General features: G+C 33.9%; 1 protein-coding gene across 1 annotated transcript; it reads right to left on the bottom strand.

The window, feature by feature from the left end:
- Positions 491 to 17,747, bottom strand: LOC109719452 (probable calcium-transporting ATPase 4, plasma membrane-type). Its single transcript, XM_020246149.1, has 7 exons — positions 17,307 to 17,747; positions 5,977 to 6,043; positions 3,921 to 5,860; positions 3,672 to 3,830; positions 2,998 to 3,169; positions 2,463 to 2,761; positions 491 to 1,177 (listed from the first exon to the last, which is right to left on the bottom strand). The coding sequence occupies exons 1-7, from the start codon at positions 17,514 to 17,516 to the stop codon at positions 875 to 877; spliced, it is 3,150 nt and encodes a 1,049-aa protein (XP_020101738.1). The 5' UTR covers positions 17,517 to 17,747; the 3' UTR covers positions 491 to 874.

Genomic DNA, 19,344 nt, shown 5'->3' with positions numbered 1-19,344 from the left:
TTGTATCCGACCCGAACCTGAACCCGACCCGAACCCGAATTTATTTTGTATTATATATAATATATATATAAAAATTTGATGTTATATTTAAATTTGTATTTTAAAAATTTAGATTTAATATAATATATTTTGAAATATTGAAAAAAAAAATAATTGTTTCGGGTTCAAATTTTCGGGTTCGGGTTCGGGTTTTTAAAAATCCGCCCCGAATCCGACCCGTTGACATCTCTAATCATGCGTACCACTTGACAATCACCTAATCTCAAAACTAGCAAACTTGGTTGCTAGACACAGTCTGTTTGAATAAGAATTTAGAAGAATCCCCATTAATTAAGCTATTTATCCTAAAATATTTTCAAATGTTCTTGTCAAACTCAATAGCTCTTAGTTTTATTTGGAAACTCTAGACTAACAAAATTTACACAATTCATACCTATATAGATGGAAGTTTGCCTGCTCAATAAAGTCCAACTCCAAAGTTCCAGAACAATTGAAATCCTCGCAAAGAAAATGAACTTAAACATCAAGAAATTCTGATACTATAGTAGTACATATTTGTTTAGTTGCTTAATAACACATTTAAATACTCTTCCGCCCATCTGAGGCTAATAGAATACAATAATGCGCCGGCTTATCGACTGGATCAAGATAATTAACATAACCCTTTTGGGATTATGTAAAGCTGATGGTTTTCAGCTGCAACGTATAAACCATCCTAGCGAAGAGGAAGAAGAAACAAAACTTACGATAGATTAGTTTTCGTGGATTTGAATTCCAAGTTAAACCTCTCCAGTCTAGACTGAAACAGATCATATACTCCTTGCAAAAAATGAGGTGATACATCCAAATGTGAAACCAGTGGTAGTACATAGTTCTATACACCATCTGGACCGATCGGGATCGCTTCGTAGCCTCTTGGTGCATTGTTAGGCTTTGGTTCAACTGGTATGCATTTCAAGATAGCACCAACAATTAAGCTGATAGCCCCAAGGCCGACACTGATCAACCATTGTTCCCAAGTAAGCGGTACCGTGCTTGCGAATGGACCAAGGAATTCTACTATTATCACCTGGAAAACGACAGTGACAGTTATAATGGCAGCGAAGATCCAATTGCTGAAAATTCCGCGAAAAATGTTGATCTTATCCATCTCCCTGCTATTTATTTCGTTGAACACCTGAAGAAACAAAAGTTTAGTACCATTATTCGTTCTACGCTATATTGTTTGACACTCCAGAGAAAATCAGAAGGAATAAAATCAGAACAAATATCTCTGTCATATTATGCAAATGAAAGGAATTAACTGATGCATCTGATGATGTGTGGTCAGAGAAGTATTCGGATGGCCATTACTTTCTAAGTTATAATCAATGTTAGGACATCTTATACCAAATACCTAGATATGATCAGGGCCATTTAGAACATTTAGAAACTAATATTCTAATTTGTGGAACTTCCTAACCTATGCATCAAGTGGAGACAAAAGTGAAAAAGCTTATTAAACAGAGTATCGGATTCCCTGATTCAACCATTATCCTTGATGAGGGTATTATACAACGAAAATAATATCCACATGCAAAAGACGATGGCGACCAAAACGCTACAATGGACCATAAATAAAACCTAAAGACAGGTATCTGAAAGTTTCATTTAATTGAAATTCTGGGATATGTGCCTACTCTGTAGCAGAGAACATTTTGGTACATTTTTTTGCTGCTTCAGCAAAACAAAGTTGAAACCTAAAAGAGATAGAACAAAGGAGAAAAGGAAGAAAATGAAATACATGGGAGCTCATATTCCTATATATCTCACCTAGAAGTAGATTTTATCAGAACATCTCCTAAATCCAAAATATTCTTACCAGACATTCAGCTACTGATAGAGGTTTCAGCCAGGTTCTCTTCCTCTGCATAATTCAATTCAGTAAGAGCTGAACTATTCGCCAAGACAGGATTGTAATGGTAGATTAGGTACGTATAACACCAATATAGCTCCTTGCTAAACTCCACTCTAAGATCATGATAGATTTGTCGCCAATATCACTTTGACTACAATTTTCTCAATCTTTTCAATAATTAGATTATTACCCTGAATCTAAATATTTGTAACCTCCAGAGCATAAAAGATCTTCTATTTATTGTCAAAATGATTGTCTTCTTGGCTATGAATTCAATGCTCACTCTCCTCCATTACTCATTGATGAAATGTTCTAACTAAGTAACTAACCAAGTTTTACAATTTCCATTAATTAAAACGTAGAACGAAAATAATGCCAAACATGTTTAGGTGTCAATCTAAACAGCATGAGCACGTTTTCCATAAAAAATGAAGCAAATTTGATCCCCAGTAGCCGCAAAACTAACCAATGGAATTTTCCAACACAATACTAAACTAACGACACTACAAGGAAGCTTAACTTGCACAATGTTCGACAATCAAAGGGGCGCCCTATCTATGCTTACCTGGCAAAACACAAAGGAGTTGAATATGAGTGTATTGACAACAGAATCATCATCAGCACCCTTCAAATTCAGAAGCCTTTTACCGGCGAACATGAGAGTACCAAGTACAAGCAGCTGATACAAGCTCTGACCAATGATATTTCTCCACATGGTCCTTGTTATAAAGTTCTCACCCCGTCTCACTGGTGGCCTTTGCATCATCTCATCATTCGGAGGCTCTGTAGCCAAGGCTAAAGCACCAAGAGTATCCATAATCATGTTCACCCAAAGCAGCTGTACAGCAGTAAGAGGAGCAGTTCCTACAAGATGCATAAATGATGATAAATGTATTATGCTAGAGACGAAACAAAATTTCTTGCTAAAAGAGTACTCTGATTCATGATGAGAAATAACAAAAGAATGAGGGTCAGTTCCTACAAGATGCATAAATAGAGAGAAATACACTATGCTGAAAAGGAAAAAGAAACAAAATTTATGTTAAAATAGTCCTCTTATACAGGATGAGAAGTAATAACAAAGTAAGGGTCTCACGTACCTATAATGCATGCCGAAACAAAATTGATGATCAAAGCAACAACATTAACGGTCAATTGGAACTGCACAAACTTTTGGATGTTGATGTAAACCGCACGACCCCATCGAGCAACATTTATTATAGTAGTGAAATTATCATCCAACACAATAATATCAGCACTCTCTTTTGCAACCTGTGTATAGATACAAGTTCTTGTTATGGCTGTTACAGCAGTGACACTTTAAATTATAATCTAATGGAACATTGCCTGTTCAACAGTTATTCAGCATTAACAGGTGGTTTCACATTAAAAAGAGTCAATCGTGATGAAATTGCAAAGTAGAAAAAGAAGAAGACATTGTAATTCGTGAATTCCCACTTTAATTGGTAGCATGTGCTCTACTTTCCTTTTCAAATAAACAACTTAAATTAACTAATGGCAAGCTAAAAGCCTTCTAAGAAACCCATGGAACAGCAGTAAGACATTGGTGTTAGTCAGAATAACAGCATCGCATCTCCATCAGGCTTGATCTGTTGGAACTTCGTAGTGCAATTCTATAGGATGTGGCTACATGTTAGTTTATTTTTCCAACAAGTATTAAAATAGGGTGCTGATTGTACAGGCAACACAAGGCACCTCTGGAGGAATGATTATAACAGAGCTATAAGCATTAAAAGTTGAATGCAAGCAGTACCTCAGTTCCTGCAATACCCATAGCAAGTCCAATGTCTGCCTCATGCAAAGCTGGAGCATCATTAGTACCATCACCGGTAACTGCAACGACCTCATGAAACATACCTCTCAAGTTTGTCACTAAGGTATGTTTATCCAATGGCAGAGATCGAGCCATCACCTGAGCATTGCTCGAAATTAAAAAAAAAAAAAGAATAAAACAGGAACTTTGATTCATATACTAAAATAGCAAGGAAGAATGAAAAAGGACCTGAAGTTTAGGAATCAACTCCCTCATCTCCTCTGGGCTCTTGCTGCGAAATTCTGACCCTTCTATAGCCAAGCCATCATCTGTCAAAATTCCACATTCCTTTGCTATAGCCTTAGCTGTATTTATATTGTCCCCCGTAACCATTCGCACTGTTATACCAGCAGCTATACACGTCTTAACAGCCTCCTTGACGCCTCGACGCACCGGATCCTTAATGCCAAAAACAGATATTAATGTATAACCGCTGTCAGGAATATCTTCTTTCTCATTGGCCTCATCCATATCCTTGAAGGCTAAGCAAAGTGTTCTTAAGGCTTCTGAGGCAAAAGCATTGATGACATCCAAGATATTCTTTACACGCTCTTCCGATAATTGTATACTATTTCCCTCACCATCAATTATCTTGTCGCACATCCGGAGAATAATTTCCGATGCACCTTTGCAGAAACAACGGAAACCTCCGTTAGTTAATGACACCTGCACAGACATCTTCTTCTTAACTGAGTTGAAAGGCTCCACCTTTATCTTTGTGCAAGACCTATGCTGAGCACCACGGTCTCCTTCCAATTTCAACCCAAATTCCAATAGTGCTGCTTCAGTTGGCGTACCCAAAATTGCGTTTTTACCATCTTTTCCTTTAACTACCTCCGAACTAGAATTCTCAAAAATTCCTTGCAAAAGGATACTCAAAACTTTTTCAGAGAAGAGAGCATTTAGATCTTCGATCGTATCCATACCACTAAATGTCTTTGATACATCGCAGATCCATATCTTATTAACTACCATGTGATTAGTTGTCAAAGTCCCTGTTTTATCTGTACAAATGGAACTAGCTGATCCCATTGTTTCACATGCAGATAAATGCCTCACTAGTGCTTTATCATCCATCAACTTCTTCATCGCAAATGCAAGACTCAAAGTCACAGCCAATGGAAGGCCTTCAGGAACTGCAACTACAATAATAGTCACTGCTATTGCAAAATAATTTACTATAGCCAGCGCATCACTTGCATACCATTTCGAGAGACCGCCATGAAGGAATTTATCCACTAAGAACCTTGCCAATAGCACTATAAAGGTAAGACCAGCGAACGCCAAACCTATCTGTCCTATGAGGGTTGCAACACCATTTAGCTTAACCTGCAAAGGAGTTTCATCCTCTCCTCCCTGACTCAACGTGCCCATTAACCTTCCCCACTCAGTGCGCATGCCTACACTAGTAACAAGCATTTTGGCCGATCCATCTTGTATTGTAGTCCCTGCAAGAAGAAAGGGCTTTTCTTGGGAGACATCCGCGGGCTCACTCTCACCAGACAAGCTAGATTCATTTACTAATAGAGAATAGCCGGATATGAATAGCCCATCAGCTGGTACTTGATCTCCTATTGATAGATGCACAATATCGCCGACTACCAAGTCATATATTGAAATCTTTTGTCTAGACCCATCTCTCGTAACATGAATAAATATCTTTTTCTTTTCCCTGTCCAGTTCCTTGAATTGCAGAGACTGCTTGTAGTCACTGACTGCAGTGACAAGAACAACCAAGAAAATGCTAAGTATAATTCCAAGTCCATCATACATTCCCTTTGGCCAACCTTCAGTGACAAGACCAACTACAACAGATATCAAAGCACATACCATCAGAATGATAAGAGTCAAGTCCTGCAAGGCATCCCACACAAACATCCAAAAGCTTCTAGAAGGCTTCTCGATATAACGGTTGACGCCATAAACACTTTGCCTAGTAGCTAAATCGCTAGAATGAACGCCATCGTTTAAAGAGACACGAAGTTTCCTTGAAATCCCATCGACTCCCCCATGTATCTTCAAAGCTTTCATATCATGCCCACCAGCAATAGATGCTAGCTCATCTGGACTGATAGAAAATCCAGCTTTACAAGCCTCTTCTGATAGCTGATACTCTTTCTTACTAGCAGCTGTATGTCGCAGAAAGCAAATAATATAGAAAATGAAAAAGAAGGTGAGTCAGATCATAGAAAATAGAAAATACAAAAAACAAAAGCAGATGTAGAACCTTAGGTGAAGGACATACCATCAATGAAATGAAAAGCAGCCTGTTGCACATAGAGGGCGACCCGAATCTTTTCCTGAATCTTTTCCTGGAAAGGTCAACAAGGCCGAAATAAATAAGATCTCTTATTCAATTATAATCTTATATATGCACCAGGAAGCTGCGTTGTGCGTAAAGTAAATCTGAAAAAAAAATATATATATATATAATAAAAATAGCTCTATCACTATGATAAATATTAGCATCAGATGAACATTTTTGGCAATGATCATCTACAATGGATTACCATAACATCAGGGCAGCAAAAGAATAAAAAGAATGACAACATCCAAAGGAAAAAGGATCAAAAAATGATATCCGTCTCCAATAAGAAGATTTGTTCATATAAAGTTCTAAACTGCTCGAAATATCCTAGAGCTTATGGATAAGCATTTAAAATGTAAGAAAAAGAATATGCAAGGGAAAAGCAGCCGCTATGTTACCCCACCATCTAAGGCAAAATTCACTCTATAATATAAATAATTTGTGTAACTAATAGTTAAATTAGTCTTGAAACACACCACAAGGGAGAAATGTGCAGAAAATAAGCTTAAATTAGCAACGCACTATCAAACAGGAAATAAAAGGAAAAGACAAACAAAAAAAAGTGAAGTTACAATGTATCCAATCTCCTAAATAAATATTGGCAGCAACATAGAACCAATAGCAAAATGAACAACCTTGAATTACAAGAGCTCATTAGCTTACAATACCGAAAAAGAAAAAAAAAGGAATATTTCATATTTGATGAAAATCTGGTCCAAATTAAGTTGTTTGATGTAGCAATATTTAATGCTCAATTACTTGAGGAAAGCTCTCTAGCCTCTCTTACACTAATAAATTATAAATTCTGAATCCGATATTCTAAGAATATCTCATTACCTCAAAACTTGCTAATGGGATGCATCCAAAATTAAAATACGAACCAAAATACAAGCAATATATACTCATATCATTTGGTATATGCTGCATGAGTCACCTTTAAAAATATTTGTTATTCGAGTTAAAGCTACCTTTTTTAGATTACAACTTCAGAAGAAATTGTCCAAGAGCCTGTTCCGTGATATACCATCATTATAGGGTGCGACTCCAATTAAATTTAATTGTATACATGGTGCGTGTCACATGCAACGCATGAACATGCATGAGAGAAGAGTCTTAGGTTACAATTATGATGATTTGGGCTAAAAGTAGTACTCACGAGCATTTGAATTGACGATCTCATTGTTGGTTATTATCTTTAAGTTACTAGAAACCAAACAAACATCAAGGTTTTTGAATTCTAGGTAAATGGAAGGCTAGAATTCATGTGAATGCTAATCATTCTGAGCCAAATTTGAAATTGAAGATGAATGCCTTTAGAATGGACAAATTCAAAATTGAAGATCCTTTAGACTTTTTCATTCTAAGGCTCTAAACCAAAATTAAGGTTAATTTCTAACTCCTAGGTTGAGTGCGAATTTATTGAATTTTAGACCTTCTTAGATGAGAACTAGAATGAGGTACAAGAGAAAGAGCTACTAATCATGATTCCTACTACAAATAGTCAAGCCCCAGCACAACTCGTGTTGTCACTGCACAGCGGCACCTCCAAGTGCCAATGGCACACTAGCATGCCTTGGCACATGTTGTTGTTAATTTAATTTTCATAACAAAATTAGCTTTTTAGGGTGTGTTAATATCTATAATGACTGTAAAAATGGCTCAAGTATTATATCTCACAAAAATTTGTAAGAATAGAGTCATAAGTATCTTAATAACTAATATATGTATATATATATATATATATATATATATATAGAGAGAGAGAGAGAGAGAGAGAGAGAGAGAGAGAGAGAGAGTTGAGCTAGAATACTATCGATAGCAAGCGAGCTCCATTGCCACCCATTTGTTTTCGATGGAGCCTCCAAATCAATGATCGACACCATTGAACATGATCTATACCACTTGAAATGTTTAGAAATCAAATTTTAAATCTTTTCAACATCATTAGCCAAATAATTAAAGGATTTCAAAATTTGTAATATTAATGGTCGATATGAGGCGTTTTCTCGTCTAACGGCGTAAAAATATCCAAATCAATTGAATTTTTGTTAGAAAATTCTTTAAACTATTTAAAACAAGATCTATACTCTTGATCTTGATTACATGACTCCTATCATCATTTTTAAAAAAATATTCATTTTTGGCCGTTCATTTTTGTGTCCACTCCATGGATAAGAGAACAATATCGCAAATGTATGAAATTTGATTTCTAAACACTTCAAGTGGTATAGATCATGTTCAACGGTGTCGATCGTTGATTTGGAGGCTCCATCATCGAAAACAAATGGGTAGCAACGAAGTCCGTTTGCTATTGATAGTATTCTAGCTCAACTCTATATATATATATATATATATATATATATATATATATATATATATATAGGGTAAATTGCATTGTTACCCACTGAACTTTTAGCGAAGTTTCACTTTACCCCTCGAACGCCTAAAATGGACATCTAACACTCTAAACTCTAATATTTCATTCATGTTACCCCTTCCGTCAATTTTCCGTCAGGCTCCTTTAACCGAAAACTGACGGAAGGGATAAAACAAATGAAATATTAGAGTTTAGGATGTTAGATATCTATTTTAGGAATTTGGGGGTTAAGTGAAACTCGCCAAAAGTTCAGGAAGTAGCAATGCAATTTACCCTGATATGTTACTTATGGATTGACTGCTAACCCTCAAGTTAGTGATCATGCTTGATTTTGAATTTATATATATATTTTATCCTAAAATAAATTAGGCTAAAAAACATAAAATCTTCCTGTCAAAATCCGATTTTTCACTTCCCCCCTATCATTTAAAAACCTACACTTTGCCCCCTTATAAAATAAAAAATATTCACTTCATCTCTTATCGTTAGTAATCCGTTAGGGTTCTATTTATAAAATATTATTATATATTTATTTATGCCAAAATATCCTCAGTCTTCTCTCAGGTGAACATGGTGCGGAGCAAAATGGTGAGGAGCAAAATGGTCATTTTGTCATCACAGTTCACACCGCACCCTCTTGTGTACATTTTTCATTTTACAAGGAGGCAAAGTGTAGGTTTATAAATGACAGGGGAAAGTGAAATATCGGATTTTGACGGGGGAATTTTCTGTAATTTAGCCAATAAATTATACCATAATTTATCCTACATTTTATTGTAATAAAATAAAAGCGAAAGAAATGAATTAGAGTGGCTTAAAGATAAGAAAAGAGCAATACTAACTACCTACTATGCTCAAACACTCTACTGTCCTGGTGTACTCGCTAATATGGTTGATTTACAATAGGTGTCCTCACTCGGATATAGAGATTTTAATTCTCAGTTAATTTTCTGTAGTACTCGTTTATCTCTTTTATCTATAGAAGTATTGTTCTAGAAAATGCACTTATTTTCTATGAAACTATGCAATATAATTTTATTGTAGCCTAAAATGAAATTTTTGTACTTCACTTCAGCCAATTAAAAATTTATAATATAAAAATATAAAATAATATTTTATAATATTTTAGAACAATGCTTCTAAAGATAAAAGGGACAAACGAGTACTACAGAAAATTAACTTAGAATTAAAATCTCTATATCCGAGTGAGGACACCTATTGTAAATCAACCATATTAGCGAGTATACCAAGACAGTAGAGTGTTCGAGTATCGTAGGTAGTTAGTATCGCTCTTTTCTTACCTTTAAGCCACTCTAATTCATTTCTTTCGCTTTTATTTCATTACAATAAAATATAGGATAAATTATAATATGATTTATTTTAGAATAAAAAATATATATAAATTCAAAATCGAGCATGATCACTAACTTGAGGATTAGTAGTCAATCCATAAGTAATATATTATAATAAAATAATTTATAGTCAAGAGTCCTTCAGGATAATTTGCACTGCTACCTCCTGAACTTTTGAAGAGTTTCACTTAACCCCCTAAACTCCTAAAATAGACATCTAACACCCTAAACTCTAATATTTCATTCGTTTTACCCCTTCCGTTAGTTTCCGATTAACGGAGCTTGACGGAAAACTGACGGAAGGGGTAACATAAATGAAATATTAGAGTTTAGGGTGTTAAATGTCCATTTTAGGAGTTCGAGTGATAAAGTGAAACTTCGCCAAAAGTTCAAGGGGGCAACAATGCAATTTACCTTATATATATATATATAAAGAGAGAGAGAGAGAGCTAGGCTGGTATACTATCGGTAGCACGGACGCCTCCGTGCTACCAAGTTGTTTTCAATGCTGCGGCTTCCAAATCGACGATCGGCTCCGTTAGACTTGATCTACACTATTGAAAGTATTTGGAAACTAAATTTCATAATTTTTCGATATCATTTACCTATCAAACGAGTAGTCTAAAAATGAACGGCTGAAAATAAAAATCTCATAAAAAATGATGATAGAAAACTTGAATTTAAGATCAGAGGTACTGATCTTACTCTAAATAGTAAAAAGAATTTTCTATAAAAATTTCATTTGATTTGGATTGTTTATACATCCTTAAATTACTAAAATCAATAATATCTACCATTAAAATTGTCAATTTTGAGACTTTTGATCACTAGCCAAATGATGTCGAAAAATTTTAAAATTTAGTTTCCAAATACTTTCAATAGTGTAGATCAAGTCTAACGGAGCCCATCGTCGATTTGGAAGCCGCATCATCGAAAACAACTTGGTAGCACGGAGGCCTCCGTGCTACCGATAGATTGCAGCCGGACTCTATATATATATATATATTATATATATATATATATATATATATAATATAATATAAAAGTCCGGCTAGGGTACTATCGATAGCACCAAGGATTTAGTGCTATCGAGTTTCCACCGTTAGATTTAACCCTATGATTATTTTTACCCGTTAGATTATACTATTCAACCAATCACTCACTCAACCCTAGGGGGCCCACATCATCCTAACCATTCATTTCTCAATCTAAGGGCTAAAAAATCAATAGCACCAATAGCTTGGTGCTATTGATAGTATTCCAGCCTAGTTCTATATATATATATATATAAGATTATGAAAGAACATGCATGAAAAAAACAACTAAAACTAAAGTCGTAATTTAATAAAAAAATTATCCTAGGAACAAAAAGGATATCCCCCAGCCTATACCAAACACTATAAAAGAGAGTACATGGAACAAAGTCATTCACCTATTTATCTCCTTATATATATAGAGTCCGGCTACTATACTCTTATGAGTACGATCGCCCTCGTACTCATAAGTTGTTTTCGATGATAGAGCTTCCGAATCGACAATCTACACCGTTAAACATTATCTAGAGCATTTAAAACTTCTAGAAATTAAATTTTATAATTTTTTGACATCATTTACCTTACGATCAAAATCTCACAAAATTGACAATTTTAACGGCCGGTATGAGATATTTGCTAGTTTAACGGTGAAAAAGAATCGGAATAGGTTGAATTTTTGATAGAAATTCTATTCACTACCTAAATAAACATCAATAACTCCGATCTTAAATTGAAGAATCCGATCATCCATTTTTAGGATGTCGTTTGATTTTAACCGTTTATTTTATACCCGCTTGATAGACTTTACAATGATTTCAAAAAATTACGAAATTTATTTTCTAGAAGTTTCAAATACTATAGATCATGTTTAACGGTGTGGATCATCGATTCGAAAAGCCCAACATCGAAAACAACTTATAAGTACGAAGGGCTCTATACTCATAAGAGTATAGTAGCCCTACTCAATATATATATATATATATATATATATATATATATATATAGAGAGAGAGAGAGAGAGAGAGTTGAGCTGGAATACTATCGGTAACAAACAGGCTCCGTTGCCACCCATTTGTTTTCGATGATGGAGCCTCCAAATCGACGATCGGCACCATTGTTTTCGATGATGAAGCCTCCAAATCAACGATCGGCACTGTTAAAAATGATCTATACCACTTGAAGTATCTAGAAATCAAATTTCATGATTTTCCAATATTGTTCTCTTGTCCACCAAGTAGGAGTAAAAATGAACGGCTGAAAATAAATATCCTCTAAAAATTAATTATAGGAATTTTATAATCAAGATTGAGAGTATATATCTTGTTCTAAATAGTTCAAAAAATTTTCTAACCAAAATTCAATTGATTTGAATAGCTTTATACCGTTAAACAAGAAAACATCTCATATCTACCATTAAAATTACAAATTTTGAAACCCTTTAATCATCAAGTCAATGATGTTAAAAAGATTTGAAATTTGGTTTCTAGATACTTCAAGTGGTATAGATCATGTTCAACAGTGCCGATCGTCGATTTGAAGGCTCCATCATCGAAAACAAATGAATGGCAACGGAGCCCGCTTGTTACCAATAGCATTCCAGCTCAACTCTCTCTATATATATAAGCCGAAATGCTTCTGAAAGCACCAAAGCCTTAGGTGCTTATAATTTTTAGCCCTTAGATCTACCCTTTTGGCTATTGGATCAAAAGTCAACAATAATGGTTACTTGTGGAGCCCACTATTGTGCATGATCCAAAGGCCATTAGGGTTAATATATATGTACCAAAAAGAATATAGCACCAACACCTTAGTGCTACTAAAAGCACCCCAACCGGACTATATATGTGTGTATGTGTGTGTGTGTGTGTGTGTGTGTAAAAATAAACATTATTTTTGTTAAAATATTTTTTTAACTAAAATCATATAATGTAAAGCGAATTACATTAAAAAAGAAAACAACATTATAATATTATTGGTAAAAACTTGCATACATTACCTGAACTATGGACCATTATGAATTAGCTACCCAACCTTTCAATTTTTTGATTTTACTATCCAACCTTTCAATTTGTTTGATTTGAGTCAGTCCACGGCACTTTGACTTCAAAATTTTAATGCTTTGTTTACCTTTACAGATTTATTTAGTATATTTCATGTGATCCCCACAACTATAAATTTATTAAAGTAATTAGCTTAAAATTTTGAAGCCAAAGTACTGTTGACCAACACAAATCCAACAAATTGAAAGGTTGGGTAGCAAAATCAAAATTTTGTAAGGTGGGGTTGCCAATTCAAAAGGGTTCATAGTTCAAATAAGTTCTATATGTTTTACCTTTTCATTATATATTAAATATTCTTTTATTAAAAGCTATACTATTTTATTTATTTAAGTTATATTAAATTAAATATTATTATTCAACAAAGTTAATAATATATTATCACACAAGTATTTTATTCATTATGTATATTTTATTATATAAAAACTTTATATTATATTTTATTTACTATGATCTATATTATATATTATAACGATATATGTAGAATTATAATGTATACAAATTATATTATACATAATATAGCATAAAATGGATAAATAAATAAATAAAGTTAGAAAACTTCTAGAAGTAAATGGAACCATTTACTTCCTAATTGTTTCCGGCTATGGGACATCCGATTAGATGATAGGCATTGTTAAGCACAATCTAGATAATCTGAACCTTATAGAAACCAATTTCATAATTGTACGACAACATTTGCCTAGGGATCAAGTGGTCCCAAATTCACCTTATATTTGCTACTAAAAGTTGTCGAATTTGAAACCACTTGAAATGCAAAGGTTAATGATGCCCAAAAATTACAAAAATTTGGTTAATAGAAAGTTCAAATAACCTAGATAATGTCTAGCAATGCTGACCATCGATTTAGATAGTCCAACAGTAGAAACAATGTGACAGTCTCGTTTACTTCATAAATGTTTTAGCCTAACACATCTTATATTATAGAATATTACATATACTGTTTCATATTATAGATGAAATTACATAAAATGAAATATTATATCATATAATTCACCAGCCAATACGGTCAAAACCCAAAAAGACCTCAAAAGCTCAAAAGAACCATTTCATCTATACAGCAGGCTAACATCGTGCAACATGCCAACACAACCTAGGCACAGTACGACACCGGCAACACAGGCGATCCTTGGCCCTATATACACCGGCCAATACGGTCCATTCCTAAGACCCTCTAAAATGTGATATCGAAAATCTTTCCTACTCCATAGGATATGTTCTCTAAAAAGGTGCTTGGATAGTCTCTTAAAAACCCAAACCTAATAGAAAGAAATCCTATCCAACAAGATATATGGGAAAAATGATATTCTACTCTGATCAACAAAAATCCTCTTTCATTTGAAGCATCGGTAACCACCCCCTTACAAACATTTATTTCTTTTTCCTTCCTTCATACCATAACACTTCCCGAAAAATTACTAACAATGGCAAGAAATCCTATGAATCGTATCTTTCTAGTCAAATAGAAGAGATAGTCACTTCAACTAAGTTAAAAGAAGGAAGAGGGCACTCTAACCAAGTAAAAAGGAAGAAGAGGGCCCCTTCACCTTCTCTACTCTCCACTAAGAGAGAGAGAAAGGGGCGCCCTTTCACCACCTCCCTTCTCTGCAACAGGATGAAAAAAAGATAGAGTACTCCTTTCCTCCCTATCTTACTAGGCAAGAAGAAAGATAGGAAGGGACTACTTCTCTCACTAGAAGTATGTATGAGGGAGGGGGTACCCTTTTCCCCCTTCCCTTCTCTTACTGGGCAGAGAGGAGCGAGATGAGGGAAAGGCGCTGCCTCTCCACTTCCCTCATTCTTTCTAGTGTTGTGTATACTTTTTTTAATGAACTCTTAATTTTGTTTTATATATATTATGAATTCTAAATTAACATTTTTGAAGTGTATAGTTTTATATGACAATAAATTTGCAATTCCTAGTTCGGTAGATTGTATTTTAGTTTTGTAGCAATGAACACTCCAATGTACAGCAGCAGCACATTATCCAAAGAATGAGATCCATGAACTCATATTTCTTCTTTTCCTTCCTTCTCAACATTAAATATTATTTATCAGCCAAACAACCATAATTTCTACAAAATTGAACTTTTAAATGGAAACTATGAGCAAATGCTAATTGGTTGCTCTCGTTGAAACAGCTTTAAATTATGAGCATGAGTAGTCTCCAACAGCTATGTTTTCAACTTTGGAGTTTTTTTTCAACTAGCTTTTCAAATTGAAACTTTCTAACTAGTTTTTGGAGATTGATAAAATTTTCATAAGTTTCCAAACAATCATCAAATAAAATATACGACTCTTATATGATACCGCAAAATCCCTGATTTTAGCTAGATCTAATGCATATCCATAAATATATACTGGTGTCCATCCAATCAAGCTGTTAAACTGGAAATCAACATGTGATTAATCAAACAGCTCTCTCATCACATTATTGAAAAAANTATATATATATATATATATATATATATATATATATATATATATATTGAAAAAGTGCCACCTCCGATACTGTAGCAAAGTTTATTCTGACACTAGCATTGCACATAGGCTGCGATAATTGCATTAATAATTAATGACTTATAAAGAATATATTTTGCAAGTTCCAAAGCTACTAGTTGTTACACTCTTTTAATTGCCTAAGCCAATTGATCAAACTTTATAAAATGCTGCAACCAAGTCGTGGATTAGGTTCATAGTTCATTCATCTGGGTTGATGGATATAGTCATTATCCATGGCTCGCATAATTATATAAACCACAATCAACATCCATTTTACAAACAAAAGTTATCTTTGTTGCGCTGAGGAATCTCAAAATGACAAGCCATCAAGCAAGTGATTCGTCATTGGAAGTGATTGTTCATCCTCTCATGTCAACGTTATGTCAAAACTAGGGTTACCTTCGAGAGATCCTCAAGTTTATGGTGCTTTGAGCTGACAAGACTAAAGATGATGCAATGACTGTGGAAGTGACTAGATGAATGATAAGAAACAGTTTGTCAATCCAATGTGTGAAGCAAATAAGAGCTGGACGATTAGACAAAGGTTGGACAAAAATTGGGCTCGAATTTTGGAAGGAGGAAAAGAGGAGAAGAAGGTGGTCGAGAAAACAACATGGTTCAAGGGCAAAAAGAGTTTGACAACATACTTAAGGTCAAGAATGGCACAAGGTTTAAGAGAGAGGAGAGGTGAAAACAGCAGAAATAGTTGTGTAAGTTAGTAATCTAGAGTAAGTATCGAAGCTGAGAAGTGGGGAACAGGCAAAGCTAGTGGGATCTCTATAACTCTAGAGATAGAGGAAAGGGCAAAAGGACTATGCAAGGACAGAAAAGGAGGAACAAGTAATGCAACAGAACCAAATAGCAAAACTAGATTGTAACAGCTCACAAAAATTGAGCCCTCGAATAAGATAAATTAGAGTTTGCGAACCACAATGCTTCTTGACAAAATGTTTAGGGACTTGTTGTGTTATTTACCCTTTAGAGAAGGCCTTCTACGCAACATGTCTTCTAATGTCAACACATAGCTGAATAAAAGAAACCAATTTTGCAAGTAATGGTATCTAAAAGAAGAATCTGCAGGCCTAATAACTTGGTTCATTTGTCCCACAAGTCACAACAAGTACCTACCAAGATTCCACTCTAATTTTCCTGGCAATTAGTTAGTTGAAAAGTCTCTGGGCAATAGTTTGTGAACGGGTATCAAAAGTACACGCCCTTGTTCAAAAAGGTTCCTGGGAAAAGGATTCTTTATTACCATAAGGAACATTTTAGACCCCAACAAGGACCTACCAAGATTCCACTCTAATTTTCGCAGCGATTAGTTTTTTGGAAAGTCCCTGGACAAAGTACAGCTTAGACAAGTACCAGCAAAACCACATTGTGGCACGAAATCCACGAGAAAAAGCGACCGGAAAGGTCGGTGATGAATGGAATCGGATCGGATTCCCAGCCGTTTCATTAGACTCCGTGGCCCAATCAAGCAAGAAAATGCCCACCCAATGCGAACTAACTAAATTTGAAAAAGAAAAAAAAAAAATCAGATCGTGACAACAGGGGCCCACCACTGCGGACCGTACATTTGAAAACCCTACCCCATATTGGACGTCACAGCGCGAAGCTTCGTGGTAGTTTCTTCCGCATTGATTTCAACGATTGACCTCCACGATCGTCCCCACCATTCGTCTCGACCACATCCAAATCAACAACAACAACAACAGCGACAACAACGACAACAGCAACTAGAATGTAATGCGAACATTAATTTTTATTTTTTTAAAAGAAAAAAAATGGAGAGAGAGATAGAGAGAAAGAAAAGCGCACGCAGAAACACTAGTATTCATCCAACAATTCGGATCCAAAATGATTGATTTGTACAAAAAAAATGATACTTGATGATGATGATGATGATGGTGATGATTTTTAAAACCTGGATGGATCGGCGCTTGGCTTCGTCCTGGAGGCGCTGGTCGAGGTCGGGGATCATGCGGAAGCGGCGGCGGTAGTTCTTGACGACCTTGCCGACGGCGGAGCGCCATTTCCGCCGCGCCTCCTCCGACGGGTTCTTCGCCGGCAGGTCGAAATGGTCGCGGAGATACCGCTCGATCCCCCACTCCCCTCCTCCCTCATCCCCCTCCATTCCTCTCTCTCTCTAGATGTCTCTCTCTCTTCAAAAACAGCAAGTAGGAAAAAACAAACAAACAAAAAGAGAGAGAGTGCGGGGAGGATATGTATATGTATATTATATATATATCTTAATTAGAATTATATTATAGCAACTAGTCATAAAGTAGGCAATGTGAATCACAAAGGCAACGGAGAGAAACTGTCGATTGGACTTGGTCCACAACCCCAATTGTACACCTTATACAGAGAGAGACATGAGCTTCTATTCTTTTATTAAAAACACGAGAACATTTATTATCGGTGACTATTGCCTCAAGATTCGTTGAGTACTAATTAATAATATATTTCATTAAATCTCATCTACTAATATATTATCATTTAATACGGTATAAATTTTGAGACGATTTGAGGTTTAAAAAATCACAAATATATTGAGGCCCGTTTGGATACTCCTGAAAACGTAGCATAGTTAAACTATGCTATGGTGGTAGGAAAAATATCCTATAAAGCGTTTGGGAGGAAAAAAAGTAACGTAATATTTGGAGTATAGTTAAACTATACTCCAAAAAATGGAGTAAAAGTATAATCCACTCTAACCAAAGGAAAAAAATTCCACCATTCTTGAGCTCCATTATTCAAAAAAATGCATCAAGTTCTAACTTTTAAATTTCAACATAAAATTTTCAATTTCCACATAGATTTTAAATTTCAACATAGATTTAAAATTTAAAATTTAAAATTTAAAATTTGAAATTTGAAATATCACATTTGAAATTTTAAATTAAAATTTTAAATTTTAAATTTTAAATTTCAAACTTTAAATTTCAAATTTCAAATTTCAAATATCAAATTTAAATTTCAAATTTCAAATTTAAACTATTAAATTTTAAATTTTTTTTTAAATTAAAATTTAAATTTTAAAATCTAAATGTAAATTAAAATAAAATTCAAATTTTAAAATTTTTATTTAAATAAAATTATCAAATATAATTTTCAATTTTCAATTTTCAATTTTCAAATTTAAATTTTAAACTTAAATTTAAATTTTAAATTCAAACTTTAATATTTAAATCTTTAAATTTAAATTTCAAACTTTTAAATTTTAACATTTTTAATCTTTTAAAATTTTAAAATTTAAAATTATCAATTCAATTTTTCAAATTTCAAACCTCAAGTCTCGTAGTTCAAATTTCAAAATTTTAAAACTTTAAATTTTAAAATTATTTTTTCAAACTTAAATTTTAATTTATTTTAAATTAAAATTCAAATTATCAAATTCAATTCAAATTTCAAATTTAAAATTTATTTAAAATTTTATTTTAAAATTTTAAATTTAAAATTTTAAAAATTTAAAATTTAAATTTAGATTTTTTTAATTTTAAATTTTAAATTTGTAAATTTCAAATTTGAAAATTTAAAATTTAAAATTCAAAATTCAAAAGTTCACATATCAAATTTTAAATTTTAAATTTTAAATTTTTTTTGAAATTTTTAATTTTAACTTTTAATCTTAAAATTTAGAAAAATTCTGTGAAATTGTACAATGCGTATCCAAACAGTTTAAAAATTGAATCCCTGGAATTTTTTAGAGTTGCAGGATTCTCTATTTTATCTAGACCGAAACCACAATTTACAAATTCCGTGGAGATATTTTACTGTGTATCCAAACAGGCCCTGAGTGTCTATCTTCTAAAAGCACATGAGCTCAATTCAATATATATATATATATATAGAGAGAGAGAGAGAGAGAGTACAGCGACCATCCTTTTAGGAGGACGGAGACCTTCGCCAGCTAATTCGTTTTAGATGATAGGGATTCCAAATTAATAATCGAAATCATA

The sequence above is a fragment of the Ananas comosus genome, linkage group 13 (genome assembly GCF_001540865.1).
Source record: "Ananas comosus cultivar F153 linkage group 13, ASM154086v1, whole genome shotgun sequence".
Classification (NCBI taxonomy): domain Eukaryota; kingdom Viridiplantae; phylum Streptophyta; class Magnoliopsida; order Poales; family Bromeliaceae; genus Ananas; species Ananas comosus.
The sequence above is the reverse complement of the archived record's forward strand: the minus strand, read 5'-3'. Positions and strand labels throughout refer to the sequence as shown.

What these genes read in the sequence shown, in the direction of transcription:
- LOC109719452 (XM_020246149.1), bottom strand. Translation starts at nt 17,516, where the DNA reads ATGGAGGGGGATGAGGGAGGAGGGGAGTGGGGGATCGAGCGGTATCTC. An exon ending in TGCTTTTCATTTCATTGATG is followed by an intron (nt 5,861 to 5,976) that starts GTATGTCCTTCA and finishes TGCGACATACAG; the next exon opens with CTGCTAGTAAGAAAGAGTAT. An exon ending in TGTTTCGGCATGCATTATAG is followed by an intron (nt 2,762 to 2,997) that starts GTACGTGAGACC and finishes TGCATCTTGTAG; the next exon opens with GAACTGCTCCTCTTACTGCT.